Here is a 13,750-nt window from a genome sequence, read left to right as displayed (position 1 = left end):
CCACGTACTAGACACTATTCTAAGTATTTATATATATTAACTCATTTAAAGCTCGTTAACAATTTTCCATGGTAGGCACTGTCATTATCCCATTTACAGATAAGAAAACTCAGGCATGCTGAGGTTAAGCAACTGACCCATGTTACACAATAATCGCAGAACCTAGATCTGAACTTCAGCAGTCTTACTCCTGAATCTGGCTTGTAACTGCTAAGCTTCAGATGTACAAGAGTTTCTGAATACAACAGGACGGAATATATCATATGTATATAAAATTAGCTTTCTATTATTCCTATAACAAATTACCAGATTATTTCAGAAAGTCGGGGACTGTTGACAGTTATGGTTCAGACATTCTGTATGTCTCTTTGTAAAGTCTGTCCTTTTTATATGTATTTTTCTTCTCCCTGGGTATGGAAGAGTGGATATAGACAACTATGGGTAGAACAGAAGTTAAAAATATTGGATCTGTTCCATGAAGGGGAAGGACTGACAAGCCCCAGTGGTCACACACAGTGACCAGGAAAAAGAGTTTCTGAGAATGTGTCGTAAGGTGATGGATTTGCCAGATGTCTGAGAGGAGAACAGTCTATGCCAACTTTATCATAAGTCTCCGGGGAGGTGAAGTGTCTGTTGGCCCTATCAACCATCATGAGGTCCTCATAGGCATATCGGAGCAAATATTAAACTGAGGCACACCAGATTCCAGGAATGGATGAACATGGAGGCAAGGGACAAGGCCCAAGGTTGAGGAAAGGTGTGGGATAAAACAGTCCCATGAGCACAGACACTTGAATCTTAGCTGTGTGCGAATCTAGCCCAGTAAACGCTGGCTCTAGAGCCAGAATTACTGATGTGGTTTGGTGACAGGAGAAGAGGAGGGAGGAGGACACTTTAACTTCCTTTGCTTAAATCACAAACGCTTAGTGACTCAGTGCAGTAGCCTCGTCCTAACTATGGTCAGTGTTCCCGGAGCTCCAGTGTTAAGTGTTGTAAACAGTAGTGCAGTTGTTAGAGGTTCCCTCACACAGCCAGTGATTTTGCTCTGGCTCATGAATTCCTAAAGTGTATGCGTTTAACTCACATATGTGTATCTATCCACATAGATACGACCTGTAGCAATCGTTGAGGCACTGGCTTTATTTCTTGGTAGAATAGTTCTTTGAAATACATTGGTGGAGTAAATGTGATTTGATATCCAATTTTTAATCTTTTCTCAAAAAATTTGATTTTAAGAAAAGATTCTCTCGCCTAAGACTTCCAGTGTGTTTTTATTTTAAAAGATTACTTCCTTTTTTGAGGTTAAGTCGTGTGTAGAGGCTATGTATGATATTTAGTGGGGGTTGCCAAACCATTTCCATCTAAGGGCATGAACACATTTACAGAATAATAGGTAATATGTTGCCATTTTCATAAGAGAGACACTTCTAATCACAATGGGCTGCAGTACCAAACTGTTTGCAGTTGACTGGTGTAGTTCTGAGTAAACCTTGATTCTTCTGCTTGACAGTGACCAAAGAACTCTGCTGGACCGAACCCATAAATGTGGTTGTCATTGCAAAGAGAGAAAGATACCGTCCTGAATGTTTGTGGAATGTTCTTGTAAAAATGTCTTGTGAGCAGTAGTTTTATATTATTTTTACCTTTAGAGATTTAGAAAATTGTTCATTTTATATGTGGCAAGAGATATTTTGCACATATTCTATTGTGGGCATCTTTTACCATCAATCATTAAAAGAATTTTGAAGAGGTTATACTCAAAGTGCTTTTATCTTCAAAACATCTCCTTCTATGACATTGCTTTGCTTCTGAAGGTCAGCCTTCTTTTATTTTTTAAAAAACTATATCTTTTGTCATAACATTTTTTTCTTTCTAAAACTGATGTTTTAAAAATAGAACTTGAATTCATATACTCTATTTCTGATTGTTTTAAACTTTCAGGTTCAACTTTAAAGAAGCTTCTACACACTGGAAATTCTATTAAGGTATTTATTTAAGATAAATGTGTAGTGGCATTTTTTTATTACTCTTTAAGTTTATTAATGCCATAAAATGACAAAATTAGGCCATTTAAAATAGTCTTTAAAAACCACTTGACTAAGTTTTTATTTTTAATTGAGAAATTATATTACAAATATTTTTAGAGTTTTCTTACATCATAACTTATTGTGATAAACATGTTAAATATTATTAAGAGAAATTGGCTTGGGATTTGGAGTTTGGGATTCTAAACCATTGGCAAGTCACTAACTGTTCTAGTTTTATCATCGGAAAAAGGAATGCGTTGAACTTGTTCCTCTCTAAGCTTCAGAGTTAATGTGCCTGATTTTGTTCCCCCCAGTAATCTTGTTAAAATTATAGTTGTCTATGAATTATTTTCGCTGTTTTTGAGCAAAAATTGTGGAGGAAAAGAGCAGCAGAGCCTTACTCTTGAATATTTATTTGCAGCAGATTGGTCTTGTAATTTAAGTCGAAACTAGCTTATTTTAATGTGAACATGCCTTTTATAATTACAGTTTGATGCTGTGATAAGATGGCACTAAAACCTAAGTGGCAGAAGAAACCCGCCTTGGATGTGTGTTTTATGGAAGGCAGCTCAGCTGTAGTTCATTAAGTTATGTGTGTGCCTTTAATAAGCTAATACATTTTTGGTTTTATACCAGTTTATATAATCGTAGCCACTTGAACTTGGTATGTTAAGTATCTCTTATGTGTTGAAAAAAGGAGGCGAGCTATTTCCAGCTTCACAATAGATTCTATATTTTGTCCCTCCTATTTTAATTAATACTCAGTCTTACAGTTGAAACCTATCAGTTTATCTCATGTTTATTATTGGCCTTATTTATATTTAGTCATCTCCAGTACCGTTAACATAAAAAATTGAAGACTTGTGATAGAATTTTGAAGAAGCTTTCCTCTTGTTAAATTTAATATATTTGGTTAGATGTACATCAAGCCATGTCATTTTTGTCTGATGCTGAATAGCATTATTCATTCAGCAATGTCACCACTTATTTTACCTGCTTGTGGAAAGAACAGTTGTGAGCGGGCATGGAGGTCTGTGCAGAGCAGTGCTGAGTGCGTGGGCATGTCTGAAAGTGCACTATAGAATCCACTGTTGGTGGGATTATCACGGTCACCAGTCTTAGAGTATTTGACTTCTGTGGGGATTCAGCCAAGCCCTTCCTTCCTCCCTCTCTTCCTTTCTTTCTTCTTTCTTTCCTGCCCTTTCCTCCAAGTGTTTCGATTTTTAAGAACATTGTAAATGTGAATATTTTAGTAACGTGACATAAATTCTGTCAAAAGCACAGTGTAAATTTGGAAGAAGATGATCTTTGCATTGTTTTCATGGATACTGTGTTTTTCCAAAAATAAGACCTACCCTGAAAATAAGTCCCAGTTAAGATTGTCAGCCAGATGGACACATTTAGTACATTATGATGAGGTTCCAGAAGAAGATGGCATGACTGTATTTGAATAAATGTAGATTGTTGTACATGAAAAAATAAGATATCCCCTGAAAATATGCCCTCATGTGTCTTTTGGAGCAAAAAAAATGAATGTAAGAGCCGGTCTTGTTTTCTGGGAAATATGGTATAAGACCTGATCTTATTTTGGGGGCAACATGGTAATTGAGTGTTGATGATATGGGGTCCATGCCTTATGGCATCAAATATGGTTAATGGGAAATATTTACATAGTGCTTACTGTGAGCCGGGCACTATTCTAACTCACTTCATCCTGTACCGGTACTTGGTGATACATTTTGTTATCATCCCTATTTTATGGATGGGGAGAACAGACATAGAGAAGTTAATGTTGCTCTCCACAGGTCACAGCTAAGCTAGAAAGTGGCAGAGCCTGCATTTGAACCCATGCGCTCTGGCTCCAGAAGCCAAACTCTTAACCCCGTGCTGTATGGCAGCACCCTCACTTGTCACTAAGTGAGGAACTCGGTGTAGCACTTTAACTATAAACCTTTCACTTCTAGTTTTTCTTTCTCCGCACTAATGCTACATTGTAATGAATTTATACAAATACATGTTTTTCATTTTGTTGCCTTTAATTTTGTTTTTAGTTACGATGTGAAGGAATCAGGCTGTTTCTTCTGTGGCTTCAAGCACTTCAGACAAACTGTGCTGAAGAGCAGGTGCTGATTTTTGCTTGTCTTGTGCCTGGTTTCCCAGCGATCATGTCATCCAGGGGGCCCTGTACACTGGAGATGCTCATCAGTCCGAGCACTAGTGCAGCTGACGGTGAGTGATGTGAGCGGACCTTACAGGCTGAAATGACTCTTGAAGTTACACGGAGGAATTCCTTGGCTTGCCATTTTCCTGGGTAGAAATCTTGATTTCATAAGAGGGTTCTGAAGAGGAATTATTCCTTTTTCATATTCACAATAGAGTCTTACAAATATTAGAATTGAAAGACTTGAAACCTATTTTATATGAAATTATGACAGGAGAAATTTATTGAAGTGGTGGAAACGGGAATGGAAGGCAGATGTTGGCAATAGCAGGAAGTAGAGAAACATGGTATGTCTGGGGTATTTTTGTGGCTGTTAATGAGATTTAAATACACTATCCAAAACTTCTCTGTTGTCCTCCTTCACTATTGTTTCATAAGTGAACATTCATCTCAGCCAGACGATTTTTTTGCCAGCTGTATATTTTCATGTAGCATTCATGGAAGAGTAATAATGCCTCATGGGATTGTTAATGGCAGCCACTTGTATCCTGTGAGTTTTCAAGGAACTTGCCTGTTAAGGCCATTGATTTATAACTGCATATCATTTCATTGCCAAATGACAGGCATTTGACAGGCTGACCAGAGCAGAATTTGAAAGGGAAAAGAACGGTCCAGTAGGAGAGGTGGCTTTGTGGGCGTCTGCGTCACACGGACTATAGGCTTGGTCTGTGTGAGCAGTTTAATGGATGGAGAGATGTATTTTAATAGAGCCCATTTTTAAAAACGCTGTTTAAAATTTAACTTGGATGAAAGAACTCTAATTATTTTCCACTCTGCAGCAAAGATATATCCAGAAGAAATCACTCCACTCCTGCCAGCCATATCGGGGGAAAAGATCCCTGAGGACCAAACATGCTATTTTCTTCAAATGTTGTTGAAATATATGGTTATTCAGGTAAGAGCAAGTTGTAGATAATTCAGTGATAGTCTTATTTGCAGTAGGAAAGAGAAAACATTGTCTCTTTTCTTCCTTTTTGTCCATATTTTCTGTTATTGCTTTTTCTTTAAGGTGGTTTTATGTGATATTTCACTAAATATAGAATATGTCCCAGGTCACTTCAGCAAAGATCAGGCATACAGACTATTTTGTGTGAGTGTGTTTATAAAGGGAAAAATTCAGTTCTCCGTCTGTGTGTCTCCTTTACTTTCATTTTATTACCGCATTCACACAGAACACTTCACTTACGACACTTCTGGCCGCCAAATGTGTGGGGATGTTTTTCCTCCCCACAAGAAAAAACAATTCTTTTCCACAAGAACTGGGTATCCTATAATTTATCTCAATTCTGAAACTATCTACCTGGTGAAAGCATCAGATCCCACACATTAACCTCTCAGTCCCATAAGGCTGTTCCCATCTCATTCAGATGCCAAATGCAATTAGTAGGTCTCCTAATTACCCCCAACTTCTGTCCAGTTTGGCTACAAATCAGAGGTTCCCAAAGCCCCCTCCTCATATTCAATTAATTTGCTAGTGTGGCTCACAGAACTCGGGGAACAATTTACTTACATTTACCAGTTTATTAAAAAATATAATAAAGGATACAGATGAACAGCCCGATGAAGAGGTACATAGGTTGAGGTCTGGGAGGGTCCAGAGTATAGGAGTTTCTGTCCCTATGCAGTTGGGGTCCATCCCCCTCCCAGTACATGGATGTGTTCACCCATCTGGAAACTCCCTGAGACCCTTGCTATTGGAATTTTATGGAGGCTTCCTCCCATAGGCATGATCAATTATTAATTCCATTTCCAGCCCCTCTCCCCTCTCTGGAGAAATGAGGTGGGCTGAGGGCTGAAAATTCCAAGCTTCTTACCATGTCTTGGTCTTTCTGGTGACCAGCGCCCATCCATGAGCCATCCAGAAGCCCACCATGAGTTCATCTCAGTAGAACAAAAGATGCTCTTCAGTGCTCTTATCACTCAGGAATTTATAAGCGTTTCAGGAACTCTGTTCCAGGAACTGGGGGCAGAAGCCAATATGCAGAAGGTACCAAAAAATTTATGCACATTTTAAGAAAGGAAAACTGTATTAAAATTGTAATACTAAATATATGCTGATAACAAAAGATGAATACAAGTCATGTTTGACTTCTGCAGTTACAAGAGGTGCTCAAAGTGGTTACCATCAGCATCCAGACTCTTCTGATTATTACTACTGCTTGAGCAACATTGACCAAAGTGTCCACTTGTATACATTTTTTTGGCACCCCCGGTATATATTTTCTATTTTCTCACAGTGTATTAAACTACTTTTGCCTCTTTACTCCTTCCCTAACCCTGACCTCTATGCTAGATAAACAGGATGGAGGAAGAGGCAGGCCTAGAAGCTGAATGGATGGATCAGGAATGGGCAGATTCAAACGAAAGCATGTGTAATTATCTCATCATGCCATCAGCACAGGCCTGCTTTATGTCATATATTCCTTTTAGTTGTATTTACCAAGTGAATATAGAACTAAAATCATTAGTTTATGATTTCAGTCGGTGACTTATGCCTTGGTCTATATTTCGAGCATTGATGTTGTTTGAAAAAAGCTACTGAGTCCTTTTCTCTCAGCAAACACTTCTCTTATCCCTGAGCTCCTCATAGGTACTCGTACAGTCCAGCCTCTGTCCTTTCCTTCACAGTCATGTTTGTTGGTGTAATAAGTTTGTCTACTTCCTCACCTAATGTTCCTTGACACCCACTATTACCTGTCTCTGCCCTGTCACTGTGAAGATAGAGGTGCAAGATCTCATGATCAAGTCCAGAGGAAGGACACTCTTCAGTTTGTGCTGTATTTAGTCTTTTTGGTGATTTAAGTGTTTGCCCCTTCATGAGATTCCTCCCATGATATTTTCTTCTGGCTTTTTCCTCCCTTTCTTTTACTTCTTTCCAGTTTTCTTTGGGGAATTGTGTTTCTCTCTGGCATTCCTCAAGATTGAGTCTTTGGCTGCCCTTTCTGACTACTCTGTCCTGCTAGGCGATCTTGTCTGCTCTCCTCTCCCCTGTTTCCTTTTGCCAACAACAGAAACACAAGGACTCCAGAATCCTGAGAGCCCAACTGGGGTATTCTGTCATCTTCTGGAAGCTCCATCTTTTGGCTCTGCTAGCCCATTCTACATGTATCTCAAACTCTTATCTGATCGGAAGTGGCAGGGCATTCTGTATGTCCCAGATCAGCATAAAGTATCTTGAACTTGAATGTATTGGGAAACTTGGGTCACTAATGAGCTGTGTGACCTCAGATAAGTCATGAAATCCCCAGGATCCCATTAGAGGAAGGATACCATTGATATGGAGGTAGGTTTTTACGCAGACTGAGCCCCTAAATTGTGTACAGAATTGTATGTGCATGTCTATCCCGCTCTCCTTCCTTCTGTCTACTAGGGTGAGTCCTCAGAGCAGTTTCTCCCTTGGCTCATCCCAGAGAACTTCTGGCAGGTTACCGATGCTGAGCCACTCTGCCTTTGGGCAGCCAAAGCCCCTCATCCCTTTACCTCAGGTGCTGCACAAATACTATTTTCTAAGTGTGCTGTATCATGAAGGAATTTAGGAAGCTTGGCTAGACCACAGTGCTCTGTGGCCTAACAAGTATTAAGTACTGACAGGTATAGCAGGACTGGCAGGCCTAGTTTGTCCTAGTCTGTGAATTTCTTTTAATAAGGAGAAAGCATTTTCCAAGATTCCGTAGCTTTGCCTTTTGATACTGATTTTGCATGTTGGCAACATAGGATAAAATCCCTTTGCAAGGGATTGTCTCCTTAATTTCTGTTTATTATAAATGGCTTTTTAAAAGTTTCTCAAAAAGCACCTGATTATATCTGACGAGATGTTTTAAGGGCACAGGAATGTTGTTAAATCATTACAAAGAACATGTGGAAAAAAATATGGACATGATGTAGTAAAACAGGTTTAAAAAGAAATGCTATCGTTGGGTGATTTTTTTTTAATAATAAAAGTACTGTTTTTAATGTAGTTACTGTTTTGTTTTGAGGTATTCATTCTTGTCATCTTTTGAGTTTTAAGATATGATTTCATTACATGATTATCAATATTATTTGTCAAGTTTTTAAGTTAGGAGAAGAATTTTAATACTACAACAGTATTTCAGTTCAGTATACATTAATTTGAAATGTAAATATACATATGTTCTTTTCCACATATTATCCAAAGGCTGCAAGCTTGGAGTGGAAAAATAAGGACAATCAAGATACTGGATTTAAATTTCTTTTCACATTGTTTCGAAAGTATTATCTTCCTCATTTATTTCCATCATTTACTAAGTTAACAAACATCTACAAACCTGTACTTGGTAAGTACTGATTGAACTGTGTATAAGGACATCCACAGGGAAGCTGCACAATGTCTTTCAAAGTGGCCTTTGATTGTTTTTAATTAAAATAGTTATTTTATTCTTACAGTTAATGGTGACTTTATTGTAAGAGGTTGAAAGTTTCCTAATAAATGATTTTAACTGTACAAACTAAGACGTACCTCAGCTCACAGCAATAAAGGGGAACTGTGATTCCTATACTCAGAAATAATTTGAAATGAATTGATTTTTTTTTTTTGGTGTAATTTAAAATCTTAATGTAAAAAAAAAGCTTGTATTTCCTGGAGGCTTCTCTTACTGGTGGTGGGAGGTGGTGATGGCAGACCTTGCTCAGAGCCTAGGCACACCAGCCCAGGCCACACAGCTGCCTACATTATGTCCAGTTGGGACCGTTTACAGCTGCTTATGGAGGGGCAGATGGTTAGGCGGTTGGGCTATGGACAGTAGGCCCCAGAGGGGAAGGACATGTAAGGGGATTTCTGATTTAGCTCCTAAAGCTCTCCTTCTGTAAGACATGAGGGCTCACAGGCCAGAAGCATCCTTTAGAGTGGTGGGAGTGGGACAAATCTTTTTATGCCTGTTATTTTAAAGCAGGTGAAATTAGTTAAAATGAATAAGAACAATTTTGGTGGGAAAACAATCACAACCAACATTAATCCATCTTGGAAGTGTGGATTCAGTTGCCTGTGGGTGTTTATTTGTGTACACACACACACACACACACACACACACACAGACGGGCCAGGGGAAAACAACTTAAGCTTTCGAATTTTGAAAGATGTAGAAAAGTTCTGACTTTAAGGGTACTGGGATATATATTTTGTTGGCTATATAGATGGGTATTATTTTTAATTTTGTTTCTGATTTTATAAGAGTCTGCATTCATTGTAGGAAATAGTGTATTGTTAATATTTCAAGATTAAAAGTTATTTGCTAAGAATTTGTCTGCCTAATGCATGCATGTACACCAGGTGTATGAAAATTTGTAAGAAAGTTGGACTTACAGCAAGTAGTATCTCAAATCCAATACCATATAATTTCCCTATTGATTATGGAATTTGAAGAATGGATCTCCTATTAATTCTTTGGAAATAATGGTGTCTGATACCTCAAAGATGAAACAAGACTGAATTCATTTATCTGTAAAGTTGATTATACTGATTCTGTTTTTTTGGATTCATCTAGAAGGAAAAGGATAGAAAATTAAAGTTGATTTGATTAGTGTAGCATTAGATGTTAAAATACCTTAAATGATGAAGAGTGTCTGGACATGGTTTTAGTTACAACATAGGTGGAAAAGATTTTAATTATTATAATCTCATGTAATTGCTGAAATTTGTTAAAAAGAGTTATTAGCATAGTTTTTCCACAGCTGTATATCACAGCTGTATACCACAGATGTAAATAAACAGTAACAGCCACTATCACCCTGTCTTGCTCAAATTGCACGGCAGAACCAGAAACGAACCTACCAAAAGATGGTATTTTTAATTATTTCTGGTTCTTTAATCATAGTTGCTATTCAGACAACTAAATACAGTGTGTCTGTTTAACTTGGAAACAGAAACATTTGTAGGAGTTACATAATCACAGGACTCACTAACCTAATCATGTGTTCTTTTTTTCTTCCAGATATCCCCCATTTAAGACCAAAGCCAGTGTACATTACTACAGCTCGAGACAATGAAAATATTTACAGTACAAAAATTCCGTACATAGCAGCTCGTGTTGTTTTTATTAAGTGGATTGTAACTTTCTTTTTGGAAAAAAAGTATCTAACTACCCCACAAAACACTAAAAACGGAGTTGATGTATTGCCTAAAATCATGCAGGTATGTCATTATCATCTTTTTATTTCTTCATACTTATGTAATAACACTCAGTAACACATACCAAAATATTTGGTTAATAGGGTTATTGGTTCTTACAGGTTCTGGGTTATAAGGGCTTGATTTTATTGGCTTGCTCTGCCTGTAATGCTGAGGTTTTAGAAGAAGCTGTGAGTTAGAAGTAGTTGCTGTGCTCCATTGGCATTGCCATGACGAGGCAGTCTTCGGGGGGAGGAAGGCATTCTGAGATCATGGCTGTTGTGCACACACTCCTGGCTTCCTGTCATTTTCCCTCCTTTCCTCTGGTACCAGTGACCTCTGAACATAAGCCCAAGGCCTGTCTTGCTTTCTCCAATCCCCAGCACTTGGAAGGACGTGAGGAATTGTGCGGCGGGGAGGTGGGGGAGGAGGGAGTGTAGTGAAGAAGACATGTGAGACTGCCAAGTGCTCTCTGGGAACTCAGGGGAAGGGGTAAGTCAGCAGCTTGGGATTTTGGGGTGATGTTGAGCCATGAGGGGGTCTCTGGAAGAGAAGGCTGCCTTTTCCTGAGGCTTTACATGAAGACCTTTTCTTGTATGGGGCCTTCTGTTTCTTGCTGGCCTTGGTCAGATGCAAATGGGGGCTTTCCCAGCTGGCTGACTGACTTAGGGACTTCATGCTGGGTAGAGCAGGACCACTTGTGGAAACCAGAGAGCAGCCACTTCACAGAAGGGTCATGGTTTTGTGTGCTTTTTCTGTTTTTTCAAGAACAGGGACAGGAAGTGTGATCCACTTAATGCAGGTTTGCTGATGTTCTGGAGTTCCCAGCAGTGTGACCTAGGTCTGAGTTGGGAAAGTGCACACACCTGTAATTAGTACATTGATGGAGGACACCAAACTGAAGTCCAGAGCATGTGGCCCCATTGACAAGAACTGCCCAAAGAATTGGACGAGCTTATTTTCAAAGGAGTCTGAGGGAGATACAATTACAATAAGAACAACAAAAGACTTGCTGAAAGTTTTAAAAAACCTTAAATATTTTAATATTAAAACCTTAGTAGGTAAACTGAAAATGGTAATAATCATTGCTGAGAACAAAATTGGTTTTCTGAAAAAAATCCCACAACACTCAGCAAAATTTCAAAGAGATGGAAATTAGAAATTGGTAAATAAGACCTGAGGACAGATCCAGACCTACCTTGCAAATATTGTGAGGACAGGAGAGAAGAATGAGAAGTAATAATTGAACTAACAAAAAGAAAAGTTTACCTGAGCTGAAAAGAAGTCATGCCTTAAACTGAAAGGCTTTTGAGTCCCAGGAAGAATTAGCTAAAAAGACACAAACCTAAACAGACGGTTGACTTTCAGAGATTAAGAAGAAAAACTATACAGAATGAGACCGAGACTAGCATTGAATATCTATCTAATCTAACCTATAACCCGGAAGCTGAAAGAACGTAGCTGTCTATCTCTTTCTGTCTGTCTCCCTTTCTCAGAACCTTGGTTCATATCATACACTTCATATCACGTAAGCAAGTGTCAGATTGATTTAAGGTCTAAATTGATTTAAGGGCTAACTATAAAAACAAAGTGATAAAGACTTTGTATGATTTATGTGTCAAAAGATAGCATAAAGCCACACCCAAGCAATAGACTGTGAAAAGCATTAGAAACATCATGGCTGTTATTAGAGCTCATATCTCCACTATATAAAGAGTGCCAACAAATTTATTACACAAACAAGTCCAATTGAAAAAATGGACAAAGGCGATGAAACGGAAGTTTGCAGAAAAGAAAATAAAAATGGTCCCAGATCTCACCAGCAGTCAGGGAAACACAGTTCATTCTGAGCCATGAGTAGAGACCTTTATTCACCAATCGGGTAGACAAAAACTTAAAGTCATCAGGTAGACAAAAATTTGTATGAAATTACATATAATAAGAAAAATCACACCGATAAATTTTACATTGCATCTGTGTGGGGTTTTGATCAATTCAAAACAGTCTGTTTAAAGGATGTAACTTTTTCCTATCTGGCTTCAAAATTTCGGAAAAACTATTACCTGTATTTATTGAAAGTAAGTTCCTCATCTGGATGATGAGAAGTAGCAAGAATAGCAAATTAACCACTGCTTCAAAGTTCTGATTTTTTCCCTTGTTGACTCTTCACACTTTTGAGTGATCTACTTTTATTATCCAGCTTTTTTTGGTGTCGTAAGGATCTGAGCAACTCAATCAATTAGGATGGTTCTATCATCCTAAAACAAAAAAGACACCAGAACTCAAACCGAGTTAAATGTAAAAAGAAATATTTTAGTTTTATAAGTAAAGAAACTTATAGGGAGGCTGGCTGACAATAAGGTTTACTCATTCTCTCTCTTGATTTTCTGTAGTATTTTCTCTTCTGCCCTTTTCCCTCTGGCAGGTTTGTTGTCAGCTTCCCAGATAAATGCTAGATGGTGCACTGCACAACCTATTAATATTCAGAGACAACCCAGAAATACAAAGTCCTTCCCTTTTGTCTGAGTGGAACAACTTAGGTTACTTGCCCAACTCCTAGAACCATAACAAGGCATTGATTGGCTTAAAGCTGGGGGTGTGGCCCAGGAGGGAGGGGCATGACGGTGTCCATGATACAGAACACTCCTCTAGTACTGTGGATAGGGTCACCTTCCTGTGAGTCACTGGGCTTCATGGGAGGAGGCAGGCAGAGCACTGGGGTTCTGTCAAGGAGGGGGAATGGATGCTGGACAGACAACCATCTATGCCCAATGCTACCATATCCTGTAGATGGCTGCACCTAGAAATAATTACTGCCACTGTAGAGACTGTTAATACACCTCATAGTAAGTAGTTATATTAGTTTTCTATTGTCACTGTAGCAAATTACCACAACCTTAGTAGCTCGAAACAACACAAATCTATTATCTTGCTGTTCTAGAAGTCAGAAATCCAAGATCAGTCTCAGTGGGGTAAAATCAAGGTGTTGGCCAGTCTATTCCTTTTGGAGGCTCTAGAGCAGAATCCATTTTCTTGCCTTGTCCAGCTTCTAGAGGTTGCCTGCGTTTCTTGGCTTGTGACCCCTCATTATATCACCTTTTCTCCCTCTGTTTCCATCTTCACATTGCCTTCTTTGTGTCTCATATTCCTGCCTTCTTCTGGATCTTTGTGATTACGAGGTGTGATCGAAAAATACAGTGAATGTTTAAATAAAATTTGTTACAGTAAAAGACGCATTGCCATTAATCCCCCTCAAAATACTTCCTCTCACTTTGAACATACTTATCCCATTGTTCTTGCCACTTTTTGAGGTAGTTCTGCAAGTCCCCTTTTGTGAGTGCCTTTTACTTCATTCTCGATCATGACAATGCTCCGTGT

General features: G+C 38.6%; 1 protein-coding gene across 17 annotated transcripts in view; it reads left to right on the top strand.

Annotated features, from left to right (window-relative positions):
* RALGAPA2 (Ral GTPase activating protein catalytic subunit alpha 2) overlaps positions 1-13,750 on the top strand; it is a gene marked incomplete at its 3' end in the record, with an annotated part of 326,498 nt that overhangs the window by 65,322 nt on the left and 247,426 nt on the right. For all 17 annotated transcript variants that reach the window (XR_013992302.1, XR_013992303.1, XR_013992304.1 and 14 more), the window contains 5 exons: positions 1,942-1,985; positions 4,079-4,256; positions 5,028-5,143; positions 8,405-8,543; positions 10,197-10,396. Coding sequence is in view for 14 of the 17 variants with exons in the window: in XM_081034222.1 (XP_080890348.1) it covers positions 1,942-1,985; positions 4,079-4,256; positions 5,028-5,143; positions 8,405-8,543; positions 10,197-10,396 (677 nt within the window). The remainder of the gene's footprint in view (positions 1-1,941; positions 1,986-4,078; positions 4,257-5,027; positions 5,144-8,404; positions 8,544-10,196; positions 10,397-13,750) is intronic.

This window comes from Rhinolophus hipposideros (genome assembly GCF_964194185.1).
Source record: "Rhinolophus hipposideros genome assembly, chromosome: 22".
Classification (NCBI taxonomy): Eukaryota; Metazoa; Chordata; class Mammalia; order Chiroptera; family Rhinolophidae; genus Rhinolophus; species Rhinolophus hipposideros.
This window is presented reverse-complemented; position numbering and strand designations above follow the sequence as displayed.